Below are 14,020 nucleotides of genomic sequence, written 5' to 3'. Positions count from 1 at the left end.
TTCTCTTTATTTGATAGATTGTCATCATTTATTATGATAATTTATATCATTAAGGAAAATATTATTGATGCACCAAAATATGAAATTGACAATTTAATGATCTTTTTACCACGATCTTTCTATAATTTCACTTTTGTAAATTATGCTTTTAAAAATAATTATAAATTTATCAAGCATAATATAGAAAAAGGTCAAATATGTGTAGCACAATATAAGAAATAGTGTTTCTAGGTATATTTATGACACCAAACAACAACATTTTGGCCTGCAGGCTGTACCCAACATTTATTATTGTTATTTAAGCCATAGAACACGAATATAACCATTAAAACTTTCAACAGATATAGATTTGTCCTTAAAAGCCTTTTGAATAAAATCAAGTTTTTAGGATATAACTACGATTCGACATGAAAGAACTATACATATGAAAATAAAATTAAATATTAATACAAGCATTTCAGCATTCCTAAAATGAAATATTCAAGACTTTATCTTGATTACAATTAGTAACAAATGTAAATAACTGCCTTAAATCGAGTAAAATGAAGGACCTTAATTAGAAGCTTTCATTTTTTCTTTATGTGTTCTATAGCCTAGCTGATGTAATAGAATATACATTATTTTTCTATTTAAAAAAAAATTAGAAAAGAGGGAATTTGATTCATGTATGGTCAATTTAGATTTTAATATTGATTGAGAAATATAAATTTAATAAGCTAGTAAGGTTACGTGAATATAGATTACAATAATATTCCAGAGAAAAAATGAATCGCTTATGAGTTCAATTAATCAATTATTTTGAATATGAAGCATCAAAGCTAGCTTTAATCCCCTTACTTCTAATTTATGAATTATTTTTGTATAAATTATAATAAAGGATTCAATTTTTTCCCCCTCGGAATATTATTGTAATCTGTATACAACGCAAACCAAGTTCTTTTATTTGAAATATGCCACTGAATCGTCGTTTTACCCTAAAAATTTAAATTTTTAAAATACGTTTTAAAGGCCAAATCTATATCTGTTGAAAGTTTTAATGGGATATTAATGTTCTACAGCTTAAATAAAATTACTATATGTGGGTTTCAGCCTGAAGGGCTACCAATGTTTTCATTTTGTTGCATAGTTTATTTACATTTATCTATAAAAACAATTTTTTTTATTGATTTTACTGCTAACAAAAAGATATTACGTTTCATAGGAACATCGGGATTCTCGTTATGTAATTCTCAACGAAGTGCACAAAAATATCTAATATTTATGGGAAACCTATAATTTAAAAATGATAACAAAGGGAAATATTTTATAGTCTTCCAATAATTACTATAATTTAACTATTTGACCTTCTCTCGGCAAGTAATTCAATATCTAAAATACTTTATTCAAACTATATATAAGTAGAATATTACATGAGAGAAAAATATTTTAGATAAATATTAATGTACAGATCTCATTTACTCTTAAAGATTCATGTTTATTTTTTCTTTTTATCGATGAAAAAATAGTGTATTCATTTTTTGTATGCCTTTTTATGGATTAAATCCTATCGAGGCGCTAAAATAATACGATGTTACATAACTACCGCAACAATTTACATTTATTTTTTGGTCAGCTGTTGATATCTAAGCTTCTTTTTGTCCTATCATTGCTCAAACATTGATTCGCCAAATTTACTATTGTTAAGTTGTGAATAATTCTAAATTAATGATTATACAACAATTACATAGTAGACTAGAAATAGAGACGAATTGACCAATTACCAACTTTTTTTTGGCGGGGTTTCTCTTTTTTATTTTAGATGATAGCATTTAGATATGTTACAAAAAAATTTAAATTCATTTTTTTTCTTTAAATCGGTTTTATCTAATAGATAAAAAGACATTTTTTTGCAAAAATCATATTCCTACAAATTTCATGAAATTCTCTTGATGTTTAAGAAAAATTAAGTGGAGTAAATTAGACATAACTTCCTTCAATATGAAGGAAGTTATGTCTAATTTATCATCAAAATTTAACACCTTTTTTTCGTACTCTTTATGTTATAAGCTTGACCAAAATCTGTAATTTATTAAAACATGATATTTCAATAAAGCAACTCCACTTAATTTTTCTTAAACATCAAGAGAATTTCATGAAATTTGTAGGAAATACTGAATACAGTATTTTGCAAAACATTTTACTTTTAAATACCTACAATTGAATTGTATAATATGAAATTCGACTATATTAATGTATTCCCATGCTCTCCAGATAATAAATGATAATTATTGAAAAGAAAGAGAGGTTAAAAAGGAAAATAAAGTACTTTAATAAAATAAATGAAGATGCTAATGTTGTGTTAAATGTTTTGTACTTGCATGCACAAATTGGTCAGAAACTTTACAAAATGCACGATAAGTAAATGTTTTAATGTCTATTATACCTTTTATTCAATCTATTGCTATCTTGAGATTACTTATTTTCCAGGGAATAGTGCAATTAAATGAAGCAAAATATTGATATTTTTTTTAACAAGGTGAAAGATTAAAAAAAATTCTATATTAAATGTGTTTGAAGTCAAAGTGATTTTTCCGTTTAAGTAATGAAAATTTAGCAATTATACGGAGATTTCCAAAACACTTCCAGACTTTTGTACACGTTTCTTGCAATTTTTCTCTCTCCGTAAATCGGCATTTTGTAACAAATCTAAAGATTGTGGCATATAACAATGGCAAATGATAAGGTAGATTTAGGAAAAATAGTTGTAAAACAACCTTTTTTGATCATTAAAATAGTTACAGACACGATATTAGCAATACCGTTATTTACTATTAAGCAAATAATTGTTGGAAGATTCAATCATTTTGGACGACTTGTCTTTTTGATATACTAAAAAATAATTTAGATCGATAAACATAATTTTTTATTGTTAATGTATATAGTTTTTTTACATCATTTGAATTATGTACTATTTTTGTTATTAGTTGATATAATATCCTTATAATTCAAAACTTAGCCAATATGATAAAATTTAAGATATTATAACGTTCAGTACAAAGAGGTCAGTTGCAATAGGTGAAGTAACTGTGCAATTATTGTTCATTTTCTATATCATTTAATAGATTTATACCTTCATTTAAATGTATCACCTTTTATTGTACATCGTATACTATTTTTATTATATATTACAAGTTATATTTCATGGCATACATCTGCTAGTCTAAGAGTTTATGAGCCAAAACTTTTGCTAAGACATGTATTATTATACAAAACGAAAAATATGTTTATATATCTATACTTCACAGTTAGCATGGTTCTTTAGCCAAGGTTAGGGTCTTGAAGAGAAAATTTATCCAATATATCATATACATATAACTATAAATTAATCTGATATAATAAATCGAAAATTAATAATGCAATACCTTAAAATGTATAATTATTTATTCATCAAAAATAATGATAAGTCAATTTTTTAAAATCTCAAATTGGATATTTTTTTAAATTTTGCGAGTGCCCCTTGTCATTTTGTATTATTTTATCACAGAAAAGTTAATAACTATTTAAATAACTTTAATAAAATACGTTTAATATTATTTAAATTTATTGATAAATAGTAACATCACTAGCCATCCATACTAAAGACAACATCTAATTCCACCTTTAAAATTGTTAAATTGTATAATGCATATTACAAATTTCGACTTTGTACAAGTTAAAAGTTGGAAATCCTATATACCTTTATTTAATTAAAAAATCAGTTATTGTAAAGTTACAAACTAGCTAATAATTTAGACTATCATTTTAATTTAATACTCATTTGTAACTTATCTACGATTAAAATAAATGTGGTACAATTAATATTTTAAGTTGCTTGGATAACAATTATCAATTAGTCATTTTCATTAAAATAGTAAAAAATCAGACTATTTATATATAAATGGTCTAAAGAATATTCAATAATTGTATGAATCATCTCATTTTTTGGTTACCAATTGTACAATTTGCTTATATGTAGAGTATACAAGTTTTAATAAATAAATTAAACATGTTATTTTACAGCATGAATGTAAATTAAGAATACATGGTAAATTTATCATTTGATAAACACATAAGGTTTATACAAAAACTATTTAAAACTCTTTTCTTTTTATGTAAATACTTCAGTACCAGAAATTTATTTGGTATGAGAGGATATGCTTTTGACGGCTCTTCAGAAACTGAAGATGCAATAAAAGTTCCCATATTTTCAACTGGATGTGAAATGCCTATCCTTTACATCCCTGAGAATGCAACAACAATTTTTTATGACGTTCCGGAGTACTTTAGATCAAGTGGATTTAGTCTTTTATCATGTGCATCGATATTTTGTGAGGAACCTACTCCGACTTTGTAAGTATAAATTAAAACACGTTGAAAGTTCTTTTGATATTATAATAAATTTTAGCTTTGAATGGACTGCTCATTTAATGAGTGAAATTGAGGGTATTGAAGCCCGAGAAAGGTCTTTTGTTATTTTGAATGAATCAATCAGCTCTTGGAATCTCTCTACAATAAATGTTCCCAAACGATTTTTAAAACCTGGTCTGTACAAATTCACTGTAAAATTTGGAATAAAACTTCAAGATGACTTCAAAAAATATCATAACGTTTTCAAAGAAGCTTCCACATTAATTCGTGTCAAAGCAACTCCATTACAACCCGTTCTTATTCAGGGTTCTCCAAAGGAAGTCAAACGAGGATGGGATCAAATTGTTAGCTTAAATCCATTGGATTTTAGTATAGATCCAGATGATCCCGAGGATAAGCAATTTAATTTTACGTGGTTTTGTAAAGTTTCAACGGAAAAATATGAGAATTATGATTTGGAAGACTTTCCAGTTTATAATTCATCTTTAGCAATCCCTATTCCTTCGTCTAGACCAAAACCAATAGTATTTGATACCCCACCAGGATGTTTTGGAAATGGTCCCTCGCCATTATTATTTACAGGTGGTGTTTTGAATTTGGAAGTATCTAGTTTTGTTACTTATAATAAAGAATACGAAGTTCTACTAATCATTTCCAAATTCTCCGATTCCATTTTTAGAAGAACTAAAGCTGCTTTAAATATAAGTGTAGTGTATTCAAACATTCCTATTCCCTCAGTCAAGTGTACGTTCCCTGATTTATGCGTATCTCACTCAGGCAAAACTTTTATCGATCCTAAAATGAGACTTGTACTTAACGGTGCTTGTGAAGATGAATGCAATGGAAAGGAAATGTATGAATGGGAGATTATTCTTCCAGATCCACATATACTAAATGAGGTTAGTATGAGAAAGGGTGAATTTTATTTATATTCTATGTAATCTGTATGATTTAAATAGTTACAAAAAAATAAATTATCCCCTCCCTCTTAGATTGAGATGGTGTGTTATTGAATATTTTTATAAAGATACATTTTAGGTTATTGTGGCCTAAAAAGAGCTTTAAAAAAATATTTAGTATTATCTTTCACTATAGAAGATCAAAATATTAAAAATGCAAAAAACATACTTGGTAGGTACATATTTTCTTACAGTATTTTTTAACTTTTTCTAAATCAGAGAAAATGCATTCTAAGTACAAAATAATGACCAAAAAAGTATTTTTTGCTTGAAAAGTTCATAAATTCCTCATTTTTTATCATAACCATAAAAAGAGTCGTAGTTTCATAAATAAAAAAAGAACATCATAAACCAACTTTTATATAAAAACAATATAAGGCTTGTTTAATGAAAAATTATTTTTGTATTTTATGAAACTATCAAAGTTTATTGATACTATTTACAGTGCGCTCATTCTAGGGCAAAAAACAAAAAATAAATGGTTATACAGATCCTTTCCATGATTCTTGCAGTAAACGCAATCAGCAACATACCATTTCAACCCAATGGTTCTTTATTCTTTCCTACAGAATCTCAAATCATAATTTGACACTTTTGTTTATATTTTGCAAAAAAAAAAAAAAAAAAAAAATGAGGAACATTGTTGCAAAATAATAAACTTTTTACTGTTGAAGAATAAAGTAGGATACAGTTTTATTTATTCATATTCATTTATTCAATGTTATTCTTTCCCAACATTGATATAAAATATATGTATATAAAAAAACTTTAATGTATTATTTTTGCATTATATAGAAATATTATGTATGAATGAATTCCTTGTAATTTATCATATTTTTCTCAAAAATATATTTAAAATATTTATAAAATGATGTTTAATCCATGTGGTAGCAACATAATGAATAGGCCAGAGCTGGAATAGTTGATACGAAGGTTAAGGTGGGTTACTCCTCATGTTGCGTGGGTCATTATTTATTATGTCCAGTCCAGTATTAGGACCGGTAATATCAGTCCTTATGATTGTTGGTACTTGGAATTTTTCACAAAAATGTCAATGGTTTATTAACATATATAGAATAAATGAGATAATTATTTTGATTGTTGTATATATTATTAATATATAACTATTTTAGATGTTTATTACATTCTTTATAATCATCTTAATCATCTAAGGCACGATACATAATTAGAATAATTGGAAAATATCAAACCCATCATAACATCGTGCAGTTGGCATCTTATGATGGGTTTGAAATTTTTTAAATATCCTGTATAAATATTTATTAAAATACAATATAATACTAACTTATTATATTTTTACTTAGTTACATAAATGACTTTATTATATAACGGAATAATTTTAAAAAAATGGAAAAATACCCTCAATTACGTTACAAAGGATCGATTTTACCTTCTTTAAGGACCTACAAGTGGGATTGAAGTGTCATAAGTCTGAATTAAGACCCACACTACACAAGTTACCCCATATATCAGTACGCAATTTATTTAAATTCTCTTAGAAATGTATAATCTTTAAACCATAACAATGTCAAAATGAAGAGATTTTGTTAAATAAAATGGGGGAGATAAGATGACAAGTTAGTAATTTTCCATACTTCCAAAATGCAATTTATCATGATCGGTATATTCTATAGACATGATTTTTAGTGTGTATACTTTTTTTGAAACACCTGCATCAAGTTGCAACTTATTTAGAAATTAAGAAAAAAAAAATACAAGTGTCAATTTCACTTGTCCATTCTTTATAATAGGGAGGAAAAACTTTTTTTATAATGAAGCTTCACTCTTTCCTATACAAATAAATGAATTCATTTCAAGTTATTAAGATTTTTTTAAAATTTGAATTATAAAAATTATGAAAATAATAAATACTTACTTTATATTTTTCAGAAATATTGTGAAGGTAAGTTTTTTTTCCTTATACATTCAAAAATCTATTGACAATTATTCATATTATTTGATCAAAGTTAGTCTGTATGAATATACGGAAACGAATTACAGGGCATACTGTATATAGTGTTTTATAAAGTAAATCATATCAATATTTTTTAGTCTAAGAAATAACAATGTAATCGTATTAAAGAAATATTGCAGGCGTGTGCATAAATGAACACGCCTGCAATATTTATGTCATATATTGTTGTCCTGTATTTAAAGAGGGGATGTGCGTAAATAAAAAGTAATTTTAGCGATGAGAAAAGGAAGAACGGTTGATGCATGTGCTCTTTCTTCTTTTTTGTTCATTTTTTAATTATCGTGGGTGTATTAACAACTCCCTCAGAAAGAAGAGTTCTCGCCTATCTTTGGTGTAGATTAATATAGAATTGCATATTTTTGAATTGAAATATAATTATATTATTTTCTTTGCACCAATGTTTTTTTTAAATGTAGAAGGTTCTCCCTTCATAGAAGTAATTCATTTGTTCCCTCCAAAACCATAAAGCAGGCAGCGGATATTAACAAGGGGTTTCATTCTGGTGTACCGTATGTCTTGCTTATTTCTTTGATATAAGAAATTATAATTCCACACATGTAGAGTGCTTCTGAAGACTGAAGACCTCATAGTTTTTTTCTCAAACTCTTATAATTATTATTTTTTATTCTTGAGGAAGAAACACGTCATATGAATTGAGATAAGTATTATTGTATTGAATAGTTAGGTTGGAGTGTGCTCATAAAAAAATAAGTGACTGGCATATTTATTTCACCCCTGACAATTGATCAAAAATGATTTCTATTGGTTCTTTTGACCCTTTTTCCAAGGCATTTCATTATTAATGGATAGAATCATATTTTTTCTTTTCAAAAAGTCAAAAGTTTTATCTATTTATCATGTTCTTTGTTTTTATGTTCGTTATTGACCATAAAAAACAATACATAGGTTTAAGGACTAACAATGTACATAAATATGCCTTTTGGAATAAAAGTGGTATTGTTCTTTTTTCTATTCGTACTGAGGAATAAGTGTATTTTCTACATAACTCCATAAACTATTTTTCATCAGAAAATTATATGATATTTATTATTATTTAATTGAGTCATAAGATTAATATTTCAGTATTTATCGAAAAATTAATACCTTTATAAATACAAATTATTACATGTTTTCAAAATAAAAACTACTAAAAAGGGGTATTGACGTAATATATACCTACATTTATTATTGATATTCCATTAAATTTCATAAGTCAGATTGATTAATTGTTGTACTAAAATGTTTAGCTTGACGTATTCAGTAAAGTTCGGACAAAAAGGCGAAGGGATAAAATTGTGGTTGAAAAGTAAGAATTAGAGCAGTAAAAAGATTCTGATTATAGTTGATAAAATATCAGCAAAAAAAAAAATAATAATGTCAACAAAACATGTAGACACGGTTTTTGCAAAACTTTTTTCACTTAATGAGGCCACCTTCATTATCAATCAAAGTCTTAACACGTTATCCCCTGCAGCCACTAAGGAGGACTTCAGGGAGTCTACATTTGGCTGCGAGATCTTGTTAATTTCCCTCTACAATGTGACCCATATAGAAAAGTCCAGTGGGTTCAAAACTGATGAGGAAGGGTACATATCTCCTAGGACAAGAATCGAGCCATGTTATCTCCACAGAATTTTTGGCAATTGGTGGACGTGTGAGAGGGAGCACTGTCCTGAGTCCATATTTAGTTATCCTCTAGGTAGTTGGTCTCTAGCCATGGCAAGATGGTGTACCTAAGCACTTTATAGTAGGCCTCCAGGACGATTTTCTGTTCAGCTTTATAAAAGAACGGAAGTATCTTATTTTCATCAAAGGCCACAACGCCAAGGACCATTGTTTGGGCCGAATATTTGGTGTGGTAAACACCTTGGACCCTTTTTTTTGTTTCCACATGCCATTGGTCGTTCCGGCGGTTGTGAAATTGATCAACTGTGAAAATCTTCTTATCCGAGAAAATTTAATAATTAACCCAATAAATATTTTACCATCCATATAGGGATTTTATTGCACCTCTCGAGCCTCCCAGCCTTCATGGCCTCTGTCTGAAGGTGGCATGGGGTGAAAGAAACGAATCCCAAGTTGTGTTTTATACCTTCCTCATGGTCCTAGGAACCGCAAAGAAGTGGTTGGCGAGGCAAGTATATCGACTTACTGGGATCCTCTTTTATATTCTTCAACAAACTTATCAAGAACTTCGTATCCCTCCTTAAATGATGCCTCCCACTTCTTGATATCTTGAATAAGTATTCTCTATTTTTTTATATCTTGGCCAACTTAAAAACCAGGCTCCTAGAACACTTAACAATGTCCGTAATCTTCATTACATCAACTCCAGCTTGTAGGAGATCTAAGATGCTCTGCCTTTTGGCTTCTTGCTCGCTCATGAAGATGACATGCCTAAATGATTACAATAGTTTGTATATGTAAAAATGACAGCGGAAACAGAGTTTCAAAAAAATAAAATAAAATCTTTTTATATTCATGAGAAAATAAAATTTAATTAACAGTACACGAAAATGTTTTAAGTATTGATGGAAATTCTGTATTTTTTTAACTACCCTTTTTTTTGGAATTGGTAACTTGAAGAATGAATTTTCTTTCGGTTAACTATTGTCCTTATTATTTAATTTCTGTATAGTGAACGTTCTTAATAGATTAAATCATATTCAAAACCTTATTGAAGATTTGTATTGAGACGAAAAGTAACCTTGAGGATTTGTTGTAGAATTATAACCCATTGTTAGTTTCAGAGTAGAATTGGGGATAAACATCGGAGTCATTCTTGCCAATATTCTTGTTTATTTCCTTCTCTCCTCTTCCCTTGACACAGCTGATCATAGTTGATCTCCTCCAAAACATTCTTCTAATTATCAGAGTTACACTGTTCATTTTTTTAACATTCCCATTGTAATTTCATCACTAGTCATACGAGTATCCAAGAGCAGAAGAAAATAATATTTTAACATTATAATTTATATTTTCAATATTGTTATTAAGATTAAACCCTTTATTTTTGTACACTAAAAGAAAAGTAAATACTTAAAAGAAGTTTCTTTCAAAATAATAAAAGCCCACTTGTTATATTTATAGTTATTTTTAATGAATTTATATTTTAAGATTTATATTTGATAAAGAAGAATAATTAAATAATGATTAATTTTTCTTTCATAAAACTTAAGGGGGAAAAAGATATAAGATTGAATGATTTTTTAATGCATTCTATGTATATATCAATGCATATATGTTTTTAGGTAAAGAATGCCACATATTAACATATCACAAATTATATAGATCCAGTGATTACCAATCTTTTCATCATTTCTTTAAAATATTTTGCAGGATATTAAATATACTTAAGCAATCGCTCACAGGGCTTCGGTTGAGAATAAATGATAAAGTAGAAATTAGGGATGACTTGTAAATAGGACAGTTGCATAAATATATTTTTTTAGAGTATTAAAAAAACTTTGGTACAAAATATTCATAATATTTTGGTTAACTTATTTAACAATGTTAGCTAAAAAAAGACTTTAAGGAATAAATCACAGTTTTTGAAAAAAAACTTTTGCTATAATGTCTTCAATGTTTTATAATTTTTGTTGTAACTATTCAAATAACATATATATATATATTTAAAGTAACACACACTCATTCAGGAGTTGAGACATTATAAATAACGTTTATTACAAAGGAGACATTTAAAGGTTGAAGTAAAAAGTTCTGAGTGTTTTTTTGCTCTATTAATAAAATTAATGTAGTTAGGATTATCCGATTTAATAGGTACCAAACGGTTTTATGGATCATCTTCAGTAAATAATGCACAAACAGTACAAAAAAATTTGCCCACCTACACCGCCTTTCAACCTTGGTCGTAATGATACTGAAGAATGTATCAAATTTTTTCTTATATTATTTCTATTTTGGAACGCTGTATCACACAAACTGGCCTCACCAAACACAAACTGTAAATGATATATTTTTAAGTAAACACTTAAGCTTTACGATACTTTAAGCCTTTTTTTTGATGCAATGTATTAATCGTGAGATATAGCTGACCAAAATATATTGCAAAAACCCCTATGAACTTTTTATTTAACCTAATATAACATATATTGGAATTATCCAAATATTGTTCATTCTTATTTCGTATCTTATATATTTACACATTTTATGAAGGTGGTATGTATTTTATTATTTACTTAATATGTATTAGTTTAAATGTATAAAAGTAAGTACCAAACCTACTTGTGTATTTTTCAACAAAACCCCAGACGTAGCTATATAAAGCCAGTGATGAAAAAAAACCCAAAGAATATTAAAATAATGAGTTATTTTCTTAACTAACTTTTATTCAGTAATTACAATAACTTCAATCTCCTCAGCTTTCATTTTAAACATAATTGGTTGTTCATTCTCTTTCTATACCTTTTATTTATTAAAGGGAGTTTGGAGGTGTTAAAATCAAATTCAATATTAGCCTCAATTTTAGGATGTAAGAATACATTCTAAGCATTCTTTAAAAATATAGTAAATATGCAGAATTTGAACATCATTTGGTGGGAGTAATTGGGCCTCAAACACTAAATATCTTAAATGGGTGGCTGCACTGTGGCCATAGATCCACAATAGGTTGAAAACGTTTTAACACATCTACGTTCGAAAAGGTTTCAATCATGCCTGTAATTTAAAGCACAATACTGTGTCCACTATATACACTTGAATCAAATAGGTAAATTATATATATTTTGTAATTAAATAACATATTAATTGTTCTTTATAAGCATACAATAAAACCCATGTTTCTATAAATTTTCTAAATTATAACCCAAGATGATACTCTAAAACCATTACCTGTGGGATAACCCAAGGACTGGCAGCCCGTGTCAGGACGAAGATGGTTGTAAGATAACTCTCAGACGCTTTCTTTGATTGAATTTAATTGAAAGGCGTGTGAATCTTTATATATAATATATACAGAGTTAACCATATCTAGAGTAACATATTTAATTTTTCAAAAATAAAAAAGAGGGTTTTTGAGCACATTTATTTTACAAACATTATTTAAAAATAGTCCTGTATTTACTCAATATGCAAGTCCTCAGTTCTAATAATTATCTCAATACGATGCCTAAATTCCTTGCAGATCTTGACTATTTAGTCCGACTCCAGTTTAGTCCACTCTTTCTTGATGGAAGCCCCTAGAGACTGGAAACTTTGGAGATAGAGTAGTCCAAGGAGATCGTATCTAGAGAGGAAGACGGCAGTATGTCTAGATACCAAAAGTCCAGAAAGTTTGCTATTAGAAAGGCATGTAGAAAAATATTCAATGTCTATTTAAAAAAGATCTAATTAAAAGTATATATCTCCATGGATTTTTGTTCCATTTTGTAGTGATTCCATTTTTATGGGATGTATTTGCAAATATTCAACATTATCATTATATTTTTCCTGATTTCAATGCCAATTTTATTACGTAATTCCTCTTAAAAGAAAGATCGAGACAATCAAAAAAGATATTTCTAAATTGATCATTCATTTCAAGATATCTTCGAATTTGGATTCCAAATTCCAGGAGGCACGGCGGTAGGAGAATTCATCCAAGGAAAACTACCAAGCCTCATAATTGAGTAAAGTGAACTCCTTTCTCGGGAATGAGATAGCATGATCGAAACAATAAAGATATCCTGGTTTAGTAGCGAGTTTTAATATTTCAAAATAGGATCACTTAAAAAATACAAAATATTTTTATAATAAATCATTTTTTTAGATTATACATTGAATACTTTCTATAATATAAGCTATGAAATTCCTCATCACTTTGTATTACGAATAAGTTATAAGGGTCTAAAGAAGAGTGCCGTTTTTATCATTTTTCTGCCTGAATTGTAAATATATAGAGTTCAAACTAAGATACAGCATCAAGAAAAACACTTTTTAATCATATAAACACTTTTACATAAGTTTTTTATCCTAATTTTAATTTAAAATTATTTTAAAGGTAAAAATGACTCTGAACGATAATAGTCCCAAATTACTATAATCCCAGATATTTGAGAATTCAAATGATTGAGAGAAAAATTGAGATCAGTTTCTAATCCGGCGCTCAAGGATATATTTCTTTTTTAGTTTCAATTCATTTGTACAAAATGTGTGTTCTCCTGTTTTATGTAATATAAAATATGGTAGTAGAGGAATTTATTTATAAGTTACATAAATAAAAAATTTAATTTAAGATTATTCCCCTCCCAAGGAACCTTTAGGTACGTGCTGATAAACAGCAACAAAATATTTGGACAATAAATAAAACATGATCAATTAAAAATAAAAATAAAATATGACGAGTAAAACGAGCAAAAGTAATATAACATTTAAAAAAAATATAAGCAAAATACTGAATCATGTCAAAAATTCATATTCAAAACAAATAACTTCACAAAAGATTTAATAATTCCCTGAAAAGCGTTCAAATATTTTACGGATATTTTCGAGTTGTATCGTACCAAATCCTCTTCATATTGCCATCCATAACTGGAAAAATTTGGGATGTTCATAGAAAAGGCCGAGTACCGCACAGCAGCAGATATAAGAAGTGATGAACGAAAAAACTTATTCCCAATAAGGACGTTGGCTGTAGACAAAGCAAAATCTATCCCAATGAATTTCTATGGAATTAAACGTC

General features: G+C 27.8%; 1 protein-coding gene across 1 annotated transcript in view; it reads left to right on the top strand.

Moving 5' to 3' along the window:
• Nucleotides 1-14,020, top strand: part of LOC139907638 (uncharacterized) — a 153,631-nt gene that overhangs the window by 78,457 nt on the left and 61,154 nt on the right. Inside the window, exons 20-21 of the mRNA XM_071894125.1 lie at nt 4,144-4,368; nt 4,424-5,301. Coding sequence (XP_071750226.1) covers nt 4,144-4,368; nt 4,424-5,301 — 1,103 coding nt within the window. The remainder of the gene's footprint in view (nt 1-4,143; nt 4,369-4,423; nt 5,302-14,020) is intronic.

This window comes from Lepeophtheirus salmonis, chromosome 2 (genome assembly GCF_016086655.4).
Source record: "Lepeophtheirus salmonis chromosome 2, UVic_Lsal_1.4, whole genome shotgun sequence".
Lineage (NCBI taxonomy): Eukaryota > Metazoa > Arthropoda > Copepoda > Siphonostomatoida > Caligidae > Lepeophtheirus > Lepeophtheirus salmonis.
This window is presented reverse-complemented; position numbering and strand designations above follow the sequence as displayed.